This window comes from Engystomops pustulosus, chromosome 6 (assembly GCF_040894005.1).
Source record: "Engystomops pustulosus chromosome 6, aEngPut4.maternal, whole genome shotgun sequence".
NCBI lineage: Eukaryota > Metazoa > Chordata > Amphibia > Anura > Leptodactylidae > Engystomops > Engystomops pustulosus.
The window spans coordinates 59,304,752-59,328,309 of record NC_092416.1 but is presented as its reverse complement, the minus strand read 5'-3'; the positions used below and the strand labels follow the sequence as shown (position 1 = coordinate 59,328,309).

The following is a 23,558-nucleotide window of genomic DNA, read 5'->3' as shown; positions in this document are numbered from 1 at the left end:
TAAACACCAAAAATTTGAACCAAAAAACATACAAAGGATTAGTATAACAAAGAAGTTGAAATTTTATACTAATCCTTTGTATGTTTTTTGGTTCAAATTTTTGGTGTTTATATATTGTGCCAGTGGTATGTGGTCCCCCACTGGCCTGTTCGCTTTTTGTGTATACTTTTTGTACCCTAGTAAAAGCTGCTACAGCTCTCTTGGTTCTGTTTTCCTGTCATGTCCCTTCGGAGTGCAGTTTAACATAGCACCAATCCATGGTAATGATACTATGGCACCTGTACAGTAGCAGACATGAATACAGTGTATAATGGATCCGGGCTCGATTTATCTGCATTGGTGTTTTTCTTCCCCATTCCCCCTTAACAGCATTGTGGCGGCGCAACACCACCAAGTATTGGACAGATGATAAAAGTAGTAGAATCTGGATCTATACCCTTAATAGTGGCTAGCTAGTAATATGTTATAGGAAATTAGGTTACTTCATAAGTTCTTTATCAGTTTTATGAATATTGTATATAATTAGTGATGAGGATACAACCTATGGTATAACTTATAGACTGAAAACTCAAAGGTCTTTGGAACACAAGAATTTTCACCCATTTCCTTATGATTCAACCATTGAGATATTTAAATGTATCCATATGGTTATAAAGTTTTATGCAAATTTTTTTATTTTTATTTCTTCTAAGAGAACGGGTTTCCATTGCTCTATTGCCTTGTAATGGTGGATTTTCATTCCTCTGTCCAATGCTTAAAACTGCACGTAATCTCAAGCTTATATCTAGCATGAAAATTAATTTCCAAAGAATAGCTTTATCGTTGACATTGCTTCCAGGCAGAGGCGTAACTTGGAAGAGCGTTGGTAGCTGTAAGATGCGTTTGTTTGACATACAACTAAATCTCCTGACACCCCCATACACATTCAGGCCCTGCTCATATGAAAACGTATGTGTTGTGGAAAATAAAATACCAGTTGTGTCTAGCAGTGGCTTACTCCCTAGAGCTGGTGGCAGCTTAATACTTCTCTTATACTGTCATGAGAAAAAGAAACAAGACTCTTTTTGAATTCTAGGTTTTACTTATGACATACCTGCTTAAAAACATCTAGTACCGTATTTTTTGGACTGTAAGGTGCACAAAAAAATCTTTTGATTTTCTCAGAAATCAAAGGTGCGCCTTATAGTCCAGTGCGCCTTATATATGAACCGTACTTAGAGACAACAGCTGCCTGAACTGTGCACAGGTCTGCCCCCTGCTGGTCATTCATCCTTATAATCAGGTGCGCCTTATATATGAACCTAGACATTTTAGCAGGCATTTATTGATGGTGCGCCTTATACTCTGGTGCGAAAAATACTGTAAGTAAAAGGTCTTAATATTAAAGAGAACCTGTCAGCAGAAACTTACCTAATAAAGCACTACCAGCGTGTTGTAAGTCAGATTTACACCTTCCAGATCATGTTTCTTTCCTGGCTCAGTGTGGAGGCATCATACAAAAAAAATCTACTTTGAAGTGAGATGTAAATTGGTTTTATAAAGTCACATAGTCAAATAACTCAGCACTGAAGACAATCTCCCCTCCTCATAACTCCTCCTTTTTTTATGGTTGACATCATTAACTTCATTGCCGTGACTTCATACAACTAATTTACATCTCAGAAGTTGATCCTTCTGGAATATACATAATGGTTTGCCTTAATCCCACATCATGTTATTAGACTTCTTGTATGTCATACGTGGTGTTAAGGGGGCTTCCTTTCAAGGACCTTGGAAAACATATTTGTATATTTCCCTGAATTCCCTAGTGGAGCATCTATGGCTTTAAGTCTCCACATGCCTATAAGGCAGCCTTAAAGGGGTTATATGAGATTAAGAAATAAATGTGTACTTACCTCCTCCAGCGCTGCAGTTGTCCCGAGCTGCGGTCCGTATGATCTGTGCTCCGGTTTGCTTACAGGGGTGCACAGGGGGCTACCAGCCCTACAATGCTGAGAGATAGGGATGGATGGGAGTGACCGGCCACATTCAGTGGCCCACAGTTCCCTGTGCACGACTTCTGTGTAAACAAACAGGGGCACGGATCAGACGGACCGCAGCGCGGGACATCAGCAGCGCTGGCGCAGGTAAATACACATATATTTTTTTTAAAATAGCCCAGCCCTAATTTATTTCTTAAACTCGGATAACCCCTTTAATTGGCAATCTCTCCATAAGGAGAACTCTTACTTCCTAACTTCAAAGATCATATTCAGAATGAACCCACCTCACTGGGCCATCAAAGAAACATAATCTGGAAGTTGTTATCCTGTAAGAGAACATATGCAGGAAATTGGACGCATGATCTTAGTGAATCGCGGCAGACCCGAATCTTTGTCGGACAACGCGCGACGGGATCGTGACGGGATGGGTAAGTAAATGTGTAAGTAAATACAATAGCTTGTATAGCCACTTTTACATGTATAACTGTAAGTAACTGTTTTCTGTATGAATTTATCATCCTCTTCCATTGTTCTGATGGAGTTGTGTCTCACTCTTCTTTACAATTGAATTTAATTTATTGACATTTATTGACATGCTAAATAAATGCACAGCTACATTAAAGTGCCACTGCAACATTTCAATGTGGATGAAGACTTGGGAATGACTACACCATTGTAATATGTTTCTTCTACTGTATTGTAGATTTGTAGATTGTCCTGGTCATTGTGATTGTTCATGGTCGCAAAACAAGCACAAATCACTAAACCCCCTGCCACTGGGGTTTTATCTGTCCAAAGGACATTGTTCCAGAAGTCTTGTGGTCTGTACTGATGCAACTTTGCAAACTTAAAATAAATTAGGCTTCCTTGAGGTTACATTTTCAGTCTTTTTCTAATTTTACTGTCCCAAATTGGAAAGTTTAACATGCTGAGGCCTGTAGGGTCTGAGATGGGGCTTGTGGACTTTTTGAAATTCTTCCAGGCAGTGAGTGCAATGTTTGACTGTGAGGAATAATTGCAAAAACATCTATTCCTAGAAAGATTGTCAAATGTTTTGATTGTTTTCAATGTGTGAATAATCTTTCACATGGTAAAATGATGGAATTATGGAAATTCTGTTAAAAATTGAATTATCATAACACTATATATATGGGCAACAAATGTTTCTCTGATGTCTTCCCTTCTTGTGTTAACAAATACCTGGATGCCCAAGGCCAGCAAACAGCTAAAACTGCTACTTTTATATAGGTGGTCACACTTGCTAATGATCAATGCATTACATCAAGGTGATCAAGGCATTACACTAGCAGCATCTGGTTTCAACTTCCTTTTTAATTCCAGTTTTAACTTCATTCTAGTTAATTTAACAGGTGAAATACATGAACTGAACAGATTAATTTAATTTTGAAAGAAAAACCTGTTCAGTAACAGCTTCTTAGCCTTTATGCAGAATCTGTAACGGCTCTATTACTACCATGTCCCATTTATAACACTGGCATTTACTTATGTAGCAAAGGCATTGGCGCTACTGCTGTTTTTCTCCAAAAAATAAGTCCAACCCTGAAAGTTAGCCATAATTATAAACAGCTGTATCTTCTAAACCGTTTCACCTAGAAGCACAGTTCTGGTGTAATTGTAAACATGAAAATATCTTCTTCAATACCACACAATGAGGCATATTTACTAAGGGTTCACGGACCACATTTCCGTTGCGTTTCCCCACTATTTCCAACTTTCATGCGACACAAATCAGGGGCGTGGCCGTCAGACAACCGACTGATTCTGACTAAGCGCGGGATTTTAAATTGTGTCACAAGACATGTACTCACATACACCGGGAAGAACTCTAGAACTCCGGCGGACCTGAGCAGGGAAGCGACACAGACTTCATCCTCGTCGGACAACGCACCTCGGGGATCGCGCAGGGACCAGGTAAGTAAATGTGCCCCAATAACTGTGTTTCTAGGAGCCAACTAGAGATATCCACCGTTAAATCTACAGTTGGGAGTGTAAATTTCATATATATTCCTTTGTCTGTGGCACCTAGAAACACAATCCTTAAACAATATTAAAAAAGATATTGTACTCTTTAAAACATCACTGTTTGAAATCTGCCCTTTCAAGCTAGTCAATGGAAGGCAGCACGGAAAGAAACAAAGGGGCTCACATAAGGAAAGTGCCATTGCTAGACATGAGAAATTGATTCTATGGGAAATACAGTCACAAGAAATGCAAAATGAAATTCAAAATTTGGAAAGTTATGATGAAGATAAAGATATGATTTAAATATATTTTTTTCTTTTGGTTCAAGAAAGATTGAAATTACTTTTTGTTCATTGAAACAAATAAGATGTCCCCTGAAAATAAGACCTAACCCATTTTTCGGAACAAAATATAATATAAGACCCTATCTCAGTTTCCAAGAAACAGGGTACTTACTACCTCTGCCTTTCTTATGCCCCTTCTCTCAGTTCTATCTCTGCAATGTCACACAAAGCCAATAATTATATAATCCACTGTATTGGTGTGTGGAGCCTGAAAGGCCTTATACTGGTTTTTATGCACCTGTCACCAATGGGTGGAGTAGCTAAATATAGTAATAAAGGGGTATTCGGAATAATTATGTCCCCGCAGTATAGGATTTCTGAGGTGCAGGTGAAGAGGTTTGTGGTATGACTCTACATCTTTCTTTGTAGATGATCATATTATGCAAGTTGAGTGCGGAGGCAGTTAACAGCTTAGGACGCTGTGTGATCCACACAATAATTAGGTTCTTCTAAGTAAATACCAAGCTGAGTGCATTTGTTGAGTTAAGTAAATGAGACTTTCTGGCAAGCATGTAAAATCTACTTTTTGCATATTTTGCTGGCTTATCAGCAAAGCTAAGACAAGAAGAACAGGATTCTGTATTTTACTTATTAATCTAAATCTTTTAATTTCATCAACGTGTTAGATTTGCGTTCAACATTATGCAACAAATTACCCATTAAGGTGTTAAGGAGAGCTTAGGATAATGTGGAAAATAATACGGATACAGAGACGTGACTATGTCTATGTTATTGGTGGCTTGTAAAGCCTATACAGTAACACGTAGTAAGACGGGTATTGATTAATCTACACTCATCTCCTGTAAGCAATGGAGGCAGCCATTTTGAACTCATATTACAAGAAAATACTAGTTGCTGTGAGAGTGATGAATTCACCATACAAAACCTTCCAATACAATTTGTTAAAATCCACAACCAATGACATATAGCCCCAAGTGTATATATATTTTCTTTTTTTATCTGTTTTAAGGATATCAATCAATATGGCACCATTACTGTTATCCACTTTGGACATTTACTACTTGGACATTACTACTAGTTCCTTGAGGATGAACTCATTCCAAAGTATCTCCTTGCTTTGCTGGTTCCTTGTTGATAAGCTGTATTCTGTGAAGATACCTGACCAAAAGTTCCTGCAGCACCACCACTGGATAACCTAATTTTTACTCATTGTTCAGCCAAATCAGTGGGTTGACCTCGTAAGACAGGGTAGGTCCTCCAAGGTGGGCAAGGAAGACATGAAATTTAAATCCGAAACAAAGGAACCCCTCCAAGTCAGAACTCCCTTGTAAGATGAAGGTTTTACAAATTAGATGATCAATTTGGATGCAAAATCCATACAAAGGAGTAATGTATTACACAATGAGGTATTCACAATGCTAGATTTGCCCTTTTGGTGTCAAGTTTCATATGTTTAGTATGTAAGCCATTCCAATTACAAGGTCTGTAAAGACTGAAATATTGGCTGCCACTCAGTTCTGCAGGGACTAAAGAGCATAACTTAAAAGGTTGTAGCAGACTTCACGAAACAGCACCATTCTGGTCTACTGCTTGTATATTACATAAATTATCTGTAAAATGAGTATCATTCTGGTCTATTGACTATATATGATATAGCAGATACGTAGAAACAGCAGCATTCAGGTCTATTGGCTATATATGATATTGCAGATATGTAGAAACAGCAGTATTCTGGTCTATTGGCTGTATATGACTTAGCTGATATACAGAAAGAGCATCACTCTGGTCTACCGGCTGTATAAGATATACTAGATATGAAGAAACAGCAGCATTCTGATCTATCAGCTGTATAAGATAAGATAAGATATGAAGAAGGCATCATTCTGGTCTATAAGATATTGCAGTTCAGTTCTATTGAAATGTTCCAAAGATATATTAAGGCATCATGAGAAAAGAGAACTGTTCAAAGGTTTGAATTACTGAAAGAAATGGGAAATCATTAACTAAGAAACCACTGTACAGCAGGATACAACACTGGGACATGCATAGTATTATAGAATACCATTATAAACTATATAACAGATAGACTGTGAGCAGGCCTAGGCCTAATGACGCCCCTAGGAATTCACTTGGATAACGTGGGGGGTAGGGGGTGACATGACACCTCTTTGCTCAGATAATTATGCAACAATCATAAAAATTTGGGAAGTATCCACACAGGTCATTATGTAAAGGATATATTACAGACACAAATCCCACCCTGACCAGAACATACAGCACCGTATAATATAGTATAATAATATAATACCTTCCATTATCACAATGATCCTATAGACCTATGAAAGCACTTATTGGGGGTTATTTATCATGCACCTGTGTATGATAGCCCTGCAGCTGCTCTGGCACAGCCCATACATCAAATGGACTCGGCCCCTTCATGTATCTGGCGGGACCCTGCGCCGTGCCTGGAAATAAGCGCAGCTGGTGGCTTTTCACACGTGAAAATTCGTCGGCTGCAGCGAGTGCGCAGGCGCAGGAACAGGAACACCCGGCATCGGCCCACTCCCCGCCGGCCTCGCCCACTGCCCACCCCGCCGCTCCCCCCTTCACACCCCATTGGCGTCAAGATGGCGGATTGTGGCAAATAATCCCAAGTACTAGCTGACGTGCAGCAGAAGCCCGATATCCCCCATCATCTCTATCCAGGCATAACTTTAAGGATACAATTTACAATACACTTTATGTGAGCCCTCATATAAGAAGTACTATCTGGAAAGATTAGAAAGTAAGAAAGCGATCAGTGCCTATACGTGGTGATAAACAATATATTATGCTTCATTTAGACTAGGCAAATGTGGCCTAAAAACAATGGATTCTACACATATTACAGGACACTTTTGTTTCTTTCTAAATTTCTAAATACTTGCCATTTAGGTGCTTTTTCTCCCCAATGACCTTTTAATAAAAAAAAAGTAAAAAATACCTTACATCTAAACCTGTATTTTAGCACAATTTGGGCTCTATAATGTGGTATCATATACTGGGTATTTTACCATCCCTTTATCTAGAAATCCTAGTAAACTAAACTATCTAATGTCATCATACAAACCAACACTGAGCAATTGTTTTAAAAAAACATAATAAATGTATCATTCATATTGTACAGGAATCCCAAAAATGGTCAAGTTTTCAAAACTAAAACCATATTTTTTCCATGAGTCTAGTAACACAAGAAGTCAGGCCATACATATCATCTACACCCACATAATTAAAAAATGGAAAGATCCAAATATATAAGTACCAAAGTGTCAATATGTCAATATGAAAATATCTGAAGCTCCCACTGAGTGTGAACTTTGGGCAATATATTACCAATGATGGTGATGAAAAATGCATCAAAATAAATAATAAGAAAAAAATACACAAACCTTTTTGTTACAATTTAAAAAGGATTGGTTTAATGAGACTACATTACATGAAATTATAGAAAATTGGTCAGAAAGTGACTTAATCATCAGTATGGCTTTTATGTGGTGGTTAACTTCATTAAATTGATATTTAAAAAATATATATTAATTTTCTTCTCTAAAAATGGAAATAATAACCAAATAATTAAACAGTCCATACAATCTATTTTGGGAGTACCATTTCAGAGCTATCCTGAATATAGTCTAGAAAATCAATGAACGTATCAGTAAGAGTCATCATCTAATATACAAGCAATACAGTAAAGCTACCACCTATAACAACAATCAAACATATTGGTAATGGTCCTTTACACAATATAAAGATGAATTATTGGCTCCACAAAATTAAAGTTAACATTTAATCCCGGCAGCGACACGCCAGGGTAAATACCCACACAATTTTATATTGTAATAAATAGAGGTAAAAACAATAATAAAGTAAAATAAAATATAATAAAAGATCCTACCTTTGTGTCTTCTTTGGCTTGCAGTCACGAAAATACCTGTCGGTCTGTGACAAGAGTTACATGACACCTCTGCAGAGCACACCTGTTTCACTCAATCCAACCTCTCCAATTACATGAACTCTCGAATTAATTACATAAAGCTGAACCTATCCGCTCGCCCTGACATGACATCACTAGCCCTATTCCAGCCAATCACAGGGAGTGGGATTTTACCTCGCCATGCAAAAACAGGAATGAATCATCTACCTGCGAAAAAACACTACAGGTATACATACACTATACTCAGATGTAGCAGAGCTGAATGTGGCATTTAACTCTTTGATGAAACATTATGATAACATTTAATAGTTTTGCTTCTGTTTTGTATCACAAATTAATATTAATATAAGTAAATGTATATACAATATATGTACAAGTAAAAACCCCAGTTTTGCTACATCTGATGTCCCCAGCTTTTTTAAATCTGTAAATTGTATGAGATGCAGGGTGTAGCTGCTTCCCAGCTTATTCAGGACAAGTTAACCCCCTTAAATATGTAAATACACGTAAAGTTTATCTGACCACATACCAGGGGAGCTGCCTGGGGTTGAAGGGTTAAAATGAAAGCCAAATATCCGATTAATAAAATATGCAGTGCAAGGAAAAGGAAGCCTTTGTTTCTGGGGAAGTAAAGATCAGGCAGGATCCTGCATAGTTTCACAAAGACACTTCATACTCTAAAACTGCAGTAAAGTAAAGGAAATCTTAATGTTAGGAAAGTGATGACAGGTTTAGAAGTTGCCACCACACAAAATCATACATAGGTCCTGTGTTGTCCCCTCATTACTTGCCCCCTTCAGCACTACACAGCCACAAAACCCAGAATTACCAATATTGTTGAGGGAACCAAGAGCTGGAGAGGGGTAAGTATATGGTCATTTATTTAATCCTATTCCAGCCCTGACCTCATGGGGGTTTTCTTAGGAAAAAAATGTTATAAAAATACACAAACCAAACAATTAAGTGACAAATCCATCCCTGTTACATCAGATTAGATGAGATAAGGAGGATGTACATGGGACCGCTACATCTGTACACCCCTAAGGCTATGTCATTGCATCCCAGTGTCGCTACATTGTCCAGATTGGAACAATCTGGCAACACCCAGCTTTTTCATCGTATCTATATTCATTTCCACTAAGGCCATATGGGCCAATGTTTGGCTTGGAAAGTCTCCTATTTGCAACACCCCTCAACCCTCCAAGTAGGGACAGTATCCTCATTGGATATCCTCATAGAACCGAAGATAAGGGGATTGAGACTCTAAACGTGACTCATCTCAAGCAAAACATGACTCTTCTCTGCTCATTTTCACTTGCCTTTGGAGGAGATTTTTTTTTATAGGTAAACGGGTGAGATTTCACATATAAAGGAAATCTAAAAAAGACATTTCATGCCTGACCTGAGGGGGTTAATAGGCATAAAATCTGGGGAGTCTCTTTAACAAACTTTAACATGTAGCGTGCAATAAAAACAAAAAGAGCCAATATAATTTGCAAAAAATTGTACATTTTATACTTGCTAACTTTCCTAAATTTGCCAGGACAGCTCCTGATTCTCGATGGCTGTCCCGTAAAATTTGAGCAAGTACTCCTATGTGTACACACAGATGCAGTTTGTGTTTTCACAATCACCTTCCTTAAAATGGGAATCCTGTTAGTATGAAACACAATCCATCTATTATATTCTGCATTTCTATAGCAGTCCAAAGTATAACAATAGCTGTCAGCAATATTATTATTATGACGCAGCAATTTACTTTGTTCTTTGAGTTTGCAAACAACCATCACACAGGACAAGGCCTATATGTATACAAGAAGGATGATGGGAAACTACTGAGGAAAATTGATAATAATATAGGGAACTAATTTAAATGGCATGTCCACTTTTGTAACCGTGCATTTTTACTTAGCTAATACATCTTGAAAAATGAAGGATCTTTGCATTTGGTCTTGATGAAAATTGTTTGGTGATTACAGCTCTTGTACAAAGCAATGTGTCTCCATTATTTCAGGTGGCAAATAAACCGTGCGTGGTCTAACCTTGCACCTATACTTTATAACACATATGTGACCACATATTCACAATTAGGGCTTAAAATAAAGGAAACATAGCCACAGGATCAGACTACACAGCTTTGATTGTAGTCTGTTACCGTGGCAATGCTTGAATCCGCATTGCAGCTCTAGATACAAAACAAAAACCTTGTGTAACCACTGAATTAACGCAAAAAAAATATTTATCAAAACCAGTTTTATTACTAGTCAGGTCCGACGCCAGCACCCGGTGAACATGGGCAAGTGCCGGGGCCCAGGGAGCTTGAGGGGCCCACTCGAGCCTCCGGATCAATTTTACCAGTGTCGCTATAAGACACTGCTACAAATGATCACTATCCGGATCGATTACTCTTTTGCTTTTATGCTCCGCTCATCAGGATCGCAGTATAGAAGCAGAATCCAAAACTCACCTGTCCTGGTGCCCCCGAAGCAGCGCTCCGGTATGCGACGGGTCTGAAGCCGGCTCACATGATGACGGCTTCAGGGCCGGCGTGTACGGGACGCCCAGGCCGAAAGAAAGATGGAGGCTGTTCCGGGGGGGGGGGGGGGGGGGGGGGTTCAGTGTGTCAGCAGGGGGAGGGGGGGGGGGTCAGTGTGTCCGCCGGGGAGGGGGAGTCAGTGTGTCCACAGGGGAAGTGGGGGGGGAGGGGTCAGTATGTCTGCAGGGGAAGGGGGGTAGGGTGTCCGCAGGGGGAGGGGGGGGTCAGTGTGTCCGCAGGGGGGGTCAGTGTGTCCACAGGGGGAGGGGGGGTCAGTATGTCCGCAGGGGAAGGGAGGGGCTCAGTGTGTCCGCAGGGGGAGAGGGGGGTCAGTGTGTCCGCAGGGAGAGGGGGGTCAGTATGTCCGCTGGGGGAGGGGGGATCAGTGTGTCACATCTTCATGTACCCAAAGAAATAATATTACTGGTGCCTAGAAAGGGGTTTTACAAAAATCATGGATAATTCCTTAGAGGCCTTGGTAGGGAGTATATTAACTGTGCTCTGGGTCGTTTCCAATGCACTCTAAGCCCATCTGGAAGTGCTCAATGGACCCATTGGGAGTCATTGACAAAGGGCCCGAATTGCTATTTTTCGACGGGTTTACCGAAAATTACCGGTTTGCGCCGAATTGCCCCAGGTTTTTGGCGCACGCGATCGGATTGTGGCGCATCGGCATGCATGCAACGGAAATCTGGGGGCGTGGCCGCGGAATTTAAAAAAAAAAAATGTGTTGCTTGACACGCGCTTACCTGCACCGATGATAGGAAGGTGAACTCCGGCGGACTTCAGCGCAGCAGCAACACCTGGCGGACATCAGGCGCACTACCTTAGTGAATCGCCGGAAGACCTGAATCCTCAACGGAGAACGCGCCGCTGGACAGGACCGGGTAAGTAAATCTGCCCCATTGTGTTCAATCTGTGGGTTCCTTGAACCCAAGGTTACAAGTGAGGTCCTGTGGACCTAGGAACACACTGTTTGCCTTCTGGTCAGGTCACAAGTGACGAAGTCTAGAAGTTGGGAATGAGGTGGGAACCGAGAGCTAGTTCTACTTTCTTGTTGACACTTCTTCCCCAGCATCCGGCAGGGTTTTCAAGGATTCCTGAAAACACCCTTTAAACTTGCATTCATGTTTACAGTAATGTGAGGGGGCATCTCGTCAACTCAGTAACCTGGGCCACAAATGTCCCTACCTGGTAAACATTGAAAAACATTCTACTTTGGAACTAAGTTCTGACATCCCTTGTGGGGTTTTCTAAACTGATCATGCGTTCTGCTGATCAATTTTAACAGGAAATTGTCTAAAATACCAGCAAGCAGAGATCTTGAAAAGAGACAAACAATGAAACACAGACATGGCAAAGCCTTTCATTAATGTGTGCCATGGAAGAAGCTTTGTCCAGTCATCTATAGCTACAGCACTGTCAACGCTTATTCTTCAGGTCTCTTTCACTAAGTTTTGTTCTCGCCTCTATTCATTCACACATTCGCTTGCCCATTAGTTTTTCATGCCTCTTCTGATCATGTCAATAACGGTTTCATTTTCCTGATCGCTCCTTCCTCAAAGGAACTATATTTAATAGTTAATGAACAGCGAGCAATGGGGATCATTATCTGAGCTCATGCTGAAGCTTTTACTTTAGTGGCTGTGTAAGGACTCCCTCTGTCAGGTGTCTATGCCAGGTATGAGTTTTAAAACATGATACATTGAACTCATGAGGACCGGCACAATGAAAATAAGAACTTAAAGGGCTATTCCCACGAAGACAAGATTCTTAAATATACTAAGGATAACAAAATAACACATTCTATAATTCTTTGGTTGTTCCTGGATCCGAACATAAATCTTCTGACTATGGTCAGATTCCTCTCATGAATAGCTTCTCTTATCTGCACACTGCAGTGCTCTCTACTTCCTGCCTCTCCCCTCCGCATTACAAGACTAGCTCAGACAAAGGCACTTCCTGCCAGCAAGCAACAGTGTGCAGAAACTTACTGTACAAGCTAGAGACAGAAAAGGTCTTTATCCAGGAGGGAGGCATAGAAGAGCTGACTGTGTGCGTTATAAGTGAGTTTAGCAGAGCTGTGAGTGTTATTGTGTCTTATATACATCTCATGAATCATCTGTCTCATCTCTATATATATGTTTCAGATGGTAGTAGAATGTTCAGAAGGTAAATAAAAGTGTATATAAACCTTGTACCCTGATAATATAAGCACATTGTCAGCATACAGCATTTCATAGCACAGAGGGATCATAATGTATCTGATTAGATACATGGAATCTTACACTGACCATCACTGAATGATAAGAGCTAAAATAAATAAAATGATCTTTTTTGTGTAAACATCACTAGGGGATTAAAATTTGAGAACTTTCTTTTATGGGACACCAGTACAACAGACCGCCACACACCGTCGTCACACCTAAAAGGAAGACTCCACCTATTTTCTACAACCATTTTTTAAATAAAAATACTTTACAAAAAATGATTCATTGCCTTAAAGGGAACCTGTCACCAAAAACAAAAACAGGTAGTGGCAAGTTCCTATAGAGCACTAGTAACTATCTGACACCCTGCTTTTAGCTAAAAATAGTTTCCTGCAGATCCCCATTAAATCAGAGTTATAATCTTGCCTGGTATCTATGCAAATTTGAAGCGAGTCGAGGAGGCGTGGCCTAATGTCATATGACCAGTGTGACATCATCAAAGGTCCTTAAACTACTTAATATTAGCAAACTGTACCCCATGTACATATCTGACCACATGAAACAATCACAGCAGCTTCCATGGACTTCCACTCCTCTCCATGCAGACTGCTGTGATTTCATGTGATACAATTTGCTGTGATTTCATGAGAAATATGGTGTAAAGTTTTCTAATGCTACCAAAGCTATAGGACCTGCAATGATGTCACCCTGGTCACATGACATTACAGCTGCATACAGATATAGGATTGGGAGGAGCTGCTGGATTCAGTCCGAGGAGGCCACACCCACCTCGACTTGCTGTAGTCATGCTTAGATACCAGATAAAACTATAAATCTGAAAATATGTGAATCTCAGGGGAATCATTTTAAGCTAAAAGAAAGGTGTCAGATACTTACTAGGGCTTTATTGGAACCTGTCACTCCCTGTATTTGTGAAAAATGTGGTGACAGGTTCTCTTTAAGGGTACCTGTCACCAGGAGATCCATTTTTGGCTCTGCACAGATGAAGTGGAGCTGGCCACCAGGCATTGAGGCCACTCAATGCCGAGTTTGGGTACCTCCCTGCGACTTAGTGTCTAGTAACCAGAAGCGCAGATGAATGAGGAGACCATGCAGCTGGCTCCGCTTGATCTGAGCATGCAGACAGATGCTGACCGCGCAGGTGCGAGAGTGCCTGATGTAATCATCAATACCTGGAGATGGGGGGTGGGACATCTATGAATTACACCTGCAGAGGGGAAAGAATAGTGGGCGGAGCTCAGACAGGAGATGGAAGGTTTTTTAATTTTGAAAAGGACACATGGAGCGGCGGTTTCCCGAGGGTGGGGGAGACTGCTCCTCTATACCCAGGCCCACGGGATGAGTGGCTTGTCACAATTCACATGGAAATGAAAGTTACAAAATAGCATTTCATTTTTTCTGTCAAAGCTATTTTTAATACAAAAATAGAATACAAAACAGAAGCAGTCTTGGAAGTGTGACTAAGTGTGGCATTACAGATTATTTATAAATTATATTCATTTTCCGTTACCTTATCAGATTACTTTTCTATTTTCTGAACTGTACAGAAAAACAAAAAAAATGAGTCTGTTTCCAATGGGCAACTAAGCCACTTGATCTTGGCACACATTCCTGTAGGATGGCTGAGTTCACAACTCGAGGGCATAAAATACAACAGCAATGATCATTATCATAAAAATATAATAAGCAGAGTTTATTGGCCCAACAAATTTGAAAGTGAAATGTGGTGTAATCCAGGTTTGTCTCCTGATCCTGGGATACTGTCCTAAGATCTATACACCCTCCTGTCTGTAATTCAGGAAGTCTCAGAAAAGTCTTGAACAAAGTTCACGCTCCACCTGTTGACTGTGAGGAGATAGTGAATGTACTGCTTGATAAAAGTAAAATGGATAAAAATAGAAGTGTTATAAATACTAATGACTGTCAGCCTTCAAGTCCACATGTGTATATCTAGAAGGAGAGCTGGGATATAGGCTACCACAGAGCAATGGGTAGCTGCCAGGGGCGAAGCAATGGCCTCTCTGCCACAGAAACAGCAATACTATAAAGTTAATAGGGCTCATTTACTAAGGGTCCGCGGAGCACATTTTCGCCGGGTTTCCCGGCGATTTTCGTTTTGCGCCAAATTGCCCTGGGATTTTGCCACAAGCGATCGGATTTTGGCGCATCGGCACCGGCTTGCACGCAACAGAAATGGGGGGCAGGCCGTCAGACAATGCGCAAGATTAAACATTTAGAAATGTGTCGCAAGACACGCACTTACATGCAACAGGAAGAAGCAGGTGAACTCTTTCGGACCTCGGCGCAGAAGCGACGGATGCAGGAACTCGGGCGCACAATCTTAGTGAATCACGGCAGACCCGAATCCTCGTCGGACAACGCACCGTGGGATCACCCCAATATGATAGCTAGAGTGCCCATTCAACATTTTGCATTGAGGCCCAGGAGCTAAAAGGGAACAGGGGGCATTTTGAGGTGGGGAGAGCTTGACTTCAGTGCTAAACTTGCAGCCCTTTTGTGCAACCATTTATGTACATGCTTGACAACAAATTGGCAATGGTTTATTAGGTCAATTTTTGGTGACATGTTCCCTTCAAATGAAATTGTTTGGCTACTTGGGATGCATCACATAATAATCAGACAGGATTGATAATGTGAGAATTTCTAAGCTTTACAGCGCTTAATTAAAGCGTGTCAGAAACTGTACATCATAAAGTCAACAAGGTCCAGCCTTGTCGTCACTGATCTCTTCCCGTCCAACAAGTTAGATCAGACCCAGAGGTGTAATTAGAGGGGGGCAATGCTCTGGGTGCAGGAAACTGAGTCTTTGCCATTGGATCTAACAACTCATCCATTAACTGAAACAACAGCAAAGAATTTGATAATTACACTGAGATTCAGCATGTAGAAAAATTTCCTTGTGCAAAACTGATTACCTCAAGACTGCAGTAGTTCACTATACATAGCCCAATACCAGAGATTATCTGACTTAAATGAAAATTTAGAAAAGATATGTAGAAGGAAAACAACATGGGATGAATATATGGAGTAAGCAGCAGGGACAGTTTTCGTTAAAGTGGGGTCCTGGGAAAAACTTAGTGGGGCCCTAAAATAATTTGTGAGCAGTCACAGTCAGTAAGAGGCTCCCTTTAGCCCTGCACAATAATAACACTTTGTAGTTACACACAATAGTATGGTAAGACAATCTGTAATATGGGACTGTAGGAGAATGTTATAGGAGATAGAGAGATGATAGCGAGATTGATGATAGAAGATAAAGATGATATAGATTTATAGATAGATAGATTTATACAGGGCGTCATCTGCCAAGAGGCGGCAGATGTCCGAGCTCTAAGGAAGGTGGCAAAATATGGGGCCATTGCCGCTTGAATCGCCCACATGAAAAATCAACTGCGCCTTTATCTTTAAGCTACAGAAGCAAATTATGTACAGAGCGGCACAGATCCTTCTGTCTGTGTCGCTCTGTTGCTCCAGGCAGGGTGGGATGATGTCACACTGCCTGCGTCCCTGCAGCAGTACAAGGCAGCAGAAGAGCCAGTAAGAGGAGGCGAGCACCGGGGGCTGTATATAATGAAAAAGGGGGACTGTATATAATAAAAAAGGGGAGCTGTATAAAATAGAGAAGGAGGGCTGCATATAATAGAAAAAGGGGGCTGTATATAACAGAAAAGCGGGGCTGCATATAATAGAAAAAGGGGGCTGTATATATTAGAGAAGGGGGGCTGGATATAATAAAATAAGGAGGCTGTATATATTAGAGAAGGGGGCTGCATATAATAGAAAAAGGGGGCTGTATATATTAGAGAAGGGGGGCTGGATATAATAAAATAAGGAGGCTGTATATATTAGAGAAGGGGGCTGCATATAATAGAAAAAGGGGGCTGTATATAATATAAGGGGGCTACATATTATCTAATAAGGGGGGCTGTACATCATATAATAAGGGGGATACATATTATGTAAGGGGGTTGTATATTATAGAATATGGGGGCTGCATATTTTATAATAAGTGGCCTGTATATAATATAATGGGGGTTATATATATTATAATATTATATATTTTAAAATAAATGAGGAAGGACCATATTGTGGATTCTATATCCACTTTATACTGTAAGTGACTGTGGTATTTAATTGGTGCAGTGCGGAGATCTGGTGCTGGGAGCTGAAGACATCTGACAGCAATTTCAACAAAGGGGTAGAAGATATAATGATGTCCTCTCGCTGATGGAGCAGATCGTAACCTATGAGGCACTAGATGCCACTATTGTCTGTGTCACTAAACGTGTACTGCCTGTTAGCATGTGTGGGGTCCCTGAGGGTTAGTTACTAATTTTAAGTAATGTCGGCAGGATGTACCGTTTTAAAAATTTAGGAATTCAGTGGGCCAAACATATCCTGGAATCAGCGGAAGTCTGGTGTTGAGGAATAAGGGGGGACGGCATTTCAATTTCTGCTTCAGACAGCAAATACCCTAGAATCAGCCCTGAATTTATATATGTGCAACACCCTCGCCGATGCAATGGCGAGGTAGTGCTTGCGAATACGTCCCACCTGTAGGTAACACCACATTACACTACATGGTCCTTATAGGATCAAAGGGAAATTGCAGTGGTTAATCCTGCCTGGCAAGGCAGATGTTAATTTGTGATGTAATAATGTCAACCAATGTCTGTGTTACATCCTGTCTTTGTGCACTGAGAGGTAATTGGAGGAGCAGCCACCACCTGACCAAAGGGAGGTAATAAAACCCCCTGGCCAGGAATGTTCTGGGGTTCTTAGAGAGAAATCTCTCTCAGGAGAGAGACCGGTCCTAGTCAGGCCCTCTGGGTCTGCAGGACACAAGCAGTGAGTAGTTCGCTGAGCAGTAGCTTAGAGTCTCTAGCATACCAGACCAGTGCAGGAAGAGCCTAGCCCCTGCCTGAAGTGGAGCAATAAGACTAGAGTTAGTGTAGCGAGGAAAGGGGTATCATCCTACCTTCAAGGGTGATACCTGAAGAGATCCAGGACCGAGCTGAAGCATCCTCTAGGACACAGCTGCCTCCCAGCCTGCTCTTACATCCAGGCTGGTGATCTACATCCTGTGGCTCCCTCCAAATACCTCTCCAGTACTCCACCTGTTAAAGGCACGTTTTCTGCAGTTCCTGCCGGTTGCAATAAACGAACTGTAAGTTGTTTCCTTCAACTTCTGCCTCCGTCTGGTCCCTGCTACTACCCCTGCCTGCATCACCGGCACCCTGTCCATCACCCAGAGACTCACACTCGGGACATTAAGGGGTTGCCCCAGGGAGATCCGCTATAGCAGCCTCTCCCTCATCATTTCTGCTGGAGACCTGCCAGGCTGTAGGACAGCCCTCCGGTTCCCCCGTACCAAGCACCGTGACAATAGCGTGCTTAGGCCGCAACCGCCAGCCACTCCGGTACCGCGGGCCCCGGCTGTCTCCAGGCCTCACCTCAAGGGCTAGGCCCCAATGGGGATGTTGCATATGCATAAATACAAAGTAGATTATATATAGATAGCTAGGCAGATGATAGAAGATATATATGAGAGATAAATACAGTAGAAGAAATATAGAAGATCGATTGATAGATGTATATATAGCTAGATAGAAGATAGATATGATAGATAATAGATAGGAGATATATAGGAAGATAGAAGATATATAGATATTTAGATAGACACACAGATCAACTCCATTTTTCATTTGACTTTTGAACTGGAAATTAATCTTTGGCCATCTCTCCCTGGGGTTAAATAGCGGCAGCTTCACATTACAGAGACACCAGACACTCTTGTATTTATTTTCTACAGTGTTATCTATAGCCTCCAATGCAACGGTGAATCGTGCAGCCAGCTCCGAGCTGCAGGCGGAAGAACTGGGAAGTGCAGGAAAGAAAAGTTACTCTAGACTAGGCATGGGTCTGCCATATTATGCAAATAGAACAAGGCTGCTATTAGCACTTGGAATACAAAACCATAATTCTATCCAAGACCCAGGTCCATCCATCCTTCATTATCCCTATGTACAATGAAGTGCTTTGCTAAGCAAGAGACTGCACTTAATAATTTATCTCAGCTTCCAGCGCTCATGTTTCCTCCTGCATACACATAGGTTTATCTCATAGGAATAAAACATTGCCAATACAACTTTAACACATAACACAATTTTGTAAATGCATTGAATATAGAAAAATTACAAAGAAATATTAGAATATTGGCCAATTCCCTGGGCTATTCCAATTAAGCAGATGATATAGTCAACCATCATGTTTTCAGCCCGGAGAGTTTTTATGAGGTCCGTCTGCCAAGAAAACATAAAAGGCCCATTGTCTACATTGTTGGCCTGTTTACTCACTAGCTTTCAGAATGAAAGGACATGTTGGGTAGCATTTATCTCGGCAAGAAAGGCTTTGTTTCATGGAGACAAAACACGGGTAAAATAATTAAAGGACTCGGATGAATTTTAAAGCATCCCTCACAATACAGCCACATTCTATGTATCTCGAAAATAGATTTCCTGGGATCTACTGCTAAAGCAGGTGCAATGCAGGTAACACTGATCCATATGTAGTTAGTAGATGATATGAGGGATTCTACCTCAAGGTTTAAGTTCTCAACATTACTCATTGTATTTAGTAGTAGGCAAAGATGGCAGCCGTCTAGGACATCAATGTGGGGTGCATCAGGGCGGGGTGCAATGGAGTAGTCAAAAAAGGTACAGAACATTCTACAACAAACTGAAAGGAGTGTTATATATATATACTCATGGATAGTGAACACACCGACAAAGAGGAAAGTTATAAGAAGTTATGGTTATCAAATTGAACTTAAGGTACCACAGATAGGACAAGATTGAGAGTTTTTATTTTGTGATCCCCCTCTAATATCCATCACACAGGTAGATTAGGAGACTCATAGATGTATCACCAAGAAGGGTGATCTAGCACCCAACTGCATGAAGACAAAAAGGTCCTGCACCCTCATCCCCTTGAGATTCTACGAAATGACCAGCTTTACAAAGTCCTCTATATTTCTATATTTCAGGGGTTACATGTCAAACCAGTGCCCTATACTAAGCTCATGTTATAGGACATCTACCACCAGAATCAGTGATTGTAAACCAAGCACACTGACATACTGGTGTGTGCCCCCTCTGGCTTTACAAATGATTCAAACGACCCTGAGGGGCTCCAGGCTCAATTAACACATATGGACGCCTTTTTTGTTAGTCAGGGCAGAAAAACCTAAAAGAGCAGCAGATCATACCCGGAGGGGGGGGGGGGGGGGAACACAACAGCATGTAAGTGTGCTTGGTTTACAATCCTTGATCCATAGGCAATATTTTTCCTCTTTTCCCCCTGTGGAAACGTATTTGCAATTTTCCTTCCTCGAAATAGATGATAAGGCATGACAGTGATAGGGGCTGATTTGGGACTTCCCTATGTGTGTTAACGGTTTTATGACTTTATTTGATGTAATAAGATTAGGTATTACTCTCTTACATAGGACCTTGGTCCAAAAGTGCATAGAAAGTGAGTTGACTTGTAGATAATGTTGTACATAATATCATAGTAATTCATAGGTCACAAATAAAAGGTTGAAATACAACCAACCACTGACAGATACTTTCAGGGACGTACAATACAGTTAACTCTTCATCAGGATTCTCCTGGTATGTCGGGCTGTATATATTTTTTGGTGCTGAAACAGCCGAAAATCACAAGGCAACTACAACATATATCTATACAACCAATATCTATACATAACAACATAATAAAATACAACAGGTGTTAGTAGACACAGCAATCTGTATAAACATGTATGTTCCAGCTGCCCAAAATGCAAAATTCTTCCACAATTCAAAAGATTATCACGAACAGACATTTTATTACTATCTAATGACATGTGGGGCTTGTTATGGAACTTTGTTAGCCTTAATTTACCCCTTACCCACAGGATGTAATCATGCCACTCCATTCACTGTCTATAGGAGCGGTCTAAGACAGTCAAACACTGGGGCAAATTTACTAACCCGTCCCAGCGCGATCCCCGAGCTGCGTTCTCCGACTTCAAAGCACATCTGCCGCGATTCACTAATATTGTGTGTCCGATATCCTGCATGTGTCGCTTCCCCGATCAGGTCCGACAGAGTTCACCTTCTTCTTCACAGTGCATGTAAGTGCTTAATCTTGCGACACAAATTCACAGTTAACTCCCGCGGTTTGTCCGAATCCGTCGGATCGTCCGGCGGCCCGTCCCCGATTTCTGCTGCATGAATGCCGGCGCCGATGAGCCAAAATCTGATCCGCGATCCCCGAAAAGTCAGAAAACCTGACCCTTAGTAAATAAGCCCCACTGTGTTCGGCTATTTCCATTATTATTTTGCAATTTAATGCAGCAGCAGGGTGCATGTATATCCTGCCACTCCAGCCATTAGTAAGAACTGGGATCTTATTCTCTGGATCAATAGAGGTCTGCCCCCATGATTGGTAGAGGTCCCAGCAGTCAGACCTGCACAGATCAGCTAGTTATTACCTATCCTGTGAATAGGAATATCTTAAATACTTGGCACAACACATTTTTATGGGTGCTGCCATATATACATATGCTTTACAGCACACCTAATGGCCGTATACAGCTCTAGACTGGAGCCTATTCATTGAGGGCTACAGTCTTCTAAGCATGTTCAGCAGACAATGATGGGGGTTTCTAAAAATGTGATATGTTCTATTGTAATCCTGTCTTGTATTTGATGTAAATTAGGTAAATGCTGCAAAGAAAAAAACAATTCAGATAAACAATGAAAGGTGTCAACCAAACTAAATTTCTATGTTGCTGTTTCCTTTCAAATATTACCTCTTCGTTTAGTACCTCACTCTCAACATGGCGGAGGTTGTTCTTTGCCTGTACGTAGATCTCCGATGTGTGTTGACCCTCAGGAGGACTTGGCGCAGGATAGCAAGGAGGTGGTGGGAGTGATGCATCAGGGGCTGGTGGTGGAGGTGGTGGGAAGGCTGGAGGAGGGGGTGGAGGATTGATGGTTGGGTCTACTTTCTTACTACCCCCTGGGTTTACTTCAGGATTTAACATGTCCATATATGTCTGCATGTCTGTGATAGCAGTTTCAGGAGGTCCTGAAGGAAAAAACATAAAAAATTGTAAATACAAAGAAATAGGGCATGATATAACAGCAAAAAACCCACAGAATTTGGGCAATACATTAACCCCTACGAGACTATTTTGGCCTTTAGGGCGTGGACCCATTTTTCAAATCTGCCCTGTGTCACTATAGAAGAGTGAAGAAATCAGGCGATACCTTTTTGAGGCTAACTGAGTATATTTGATGATGAGCTTTCGAGAATACTAGTTCTCTTCGTCAGACATGGCTGTGCATACGGACATCTGAAAAACTGCGCAACAACATGATTAAGATTCTCTATAACAACAAGAGGAAAATACAGGAGGAAATACATGCCCTAAAGACACTCCTGGAACATGATACAGAGGTGATGAAGGACAAACTCCAATTATATTACCATAAACTTCAGGATATGATGATCAACAACAAAAAGAAAAAGCTCCATAGACTGAGACAAAAAGTCTCCATCACCACAGGCACACGTGCTCAGCCAGTTCACCAGAGCTGTGTTGTGAACCTTTCCTCCTATGAGCCTGACAAACATGAGATGTCAGTTCTCTCCAAAGGTCTGTCCTTCTGCCCTGCAAGATCTGTGGACAAAATTAAACTCTGCAATGACATGGAGGAATTCTTCAGAAAAATAAGACTCAGAGAATATTTACATGACAGAGACTCTCCTCACAGCACAGATTTGGAGACAGGACAGTTCAAAAGCAACCCAACAAAGAGATCTACCTGGACCCCCAAATCTGGAACCAACTCAACACTGGATACATACATTGACCACTTCAGAAAAAAAGTGAAAACAGAAATCCTGGGGAAAAGAAAGAAACAAGTAAATAACCTAACCCTGCAGGAACAAAGGGCTATTCTATCATTGAAAGCAAACCCAGATATCATTATAAAACCTGCAGACAAAGGGGGTGCAATAGTCATAATGAATACTTATGACTATATCAAGGAAGCAAACAGACAGCTGTCCAATACCATTCATTATAGTAAACTTGAGAGTGATCCAACAGAGGCCTACAAGAAGCAACTTATTGATATGACCAAGAAGTTTTCAACTGAGATGCAACACAAGGTCCACCTTCTCATCCCAGAGGATCCCAGGCCAGGCTGTTTCTATATGCTCCCCAAGATACACAAAGATGGCAATCCAGGAAGGCCTATTATTTCTGGCATTGGCACCTTGACGGAAAGTATCTCAGGTTGGGTGGAAAATCTCCTTAAACCCCTGGTCAGAAATACTCCTAGCTACATCAAGGACACTACTGACCTTTTAAATAAACTCAAGACTGTAGGCCCACTTCCTGATGGTACAATTCTGGCCACCATGGATGTGGAATCTCTATACACTAACATCCCCCATGAAGATGGAATAGCA

General features: G+C 41.2%; 1 protein-coding gene across 3 annotated transcripts in view; it reads right to left on the bottom strand.

Annotated features, from left to right (window-relative positions):
- Positions 1–23,558, bottom strand: part of LOC140135144 (espin-like) — a 163,774-nt gene that overhangs the window by 38,382 nt on the left and 101,834 nt on the right. For all 3 annotated transcript variants that reach the window (XM_072156256.1, XM_072156257.1, XM_072156258.1), the window contains exon 7: positions 21,889–22,166. In XM_072156256.1, coding sequence (XP_072012357.1) covers positions 21,889–22,166 — 278 coding nt within the window. The remainder of the gene's footprint in view (positions 1–21,888; positions 22,167–23,558) is intronic.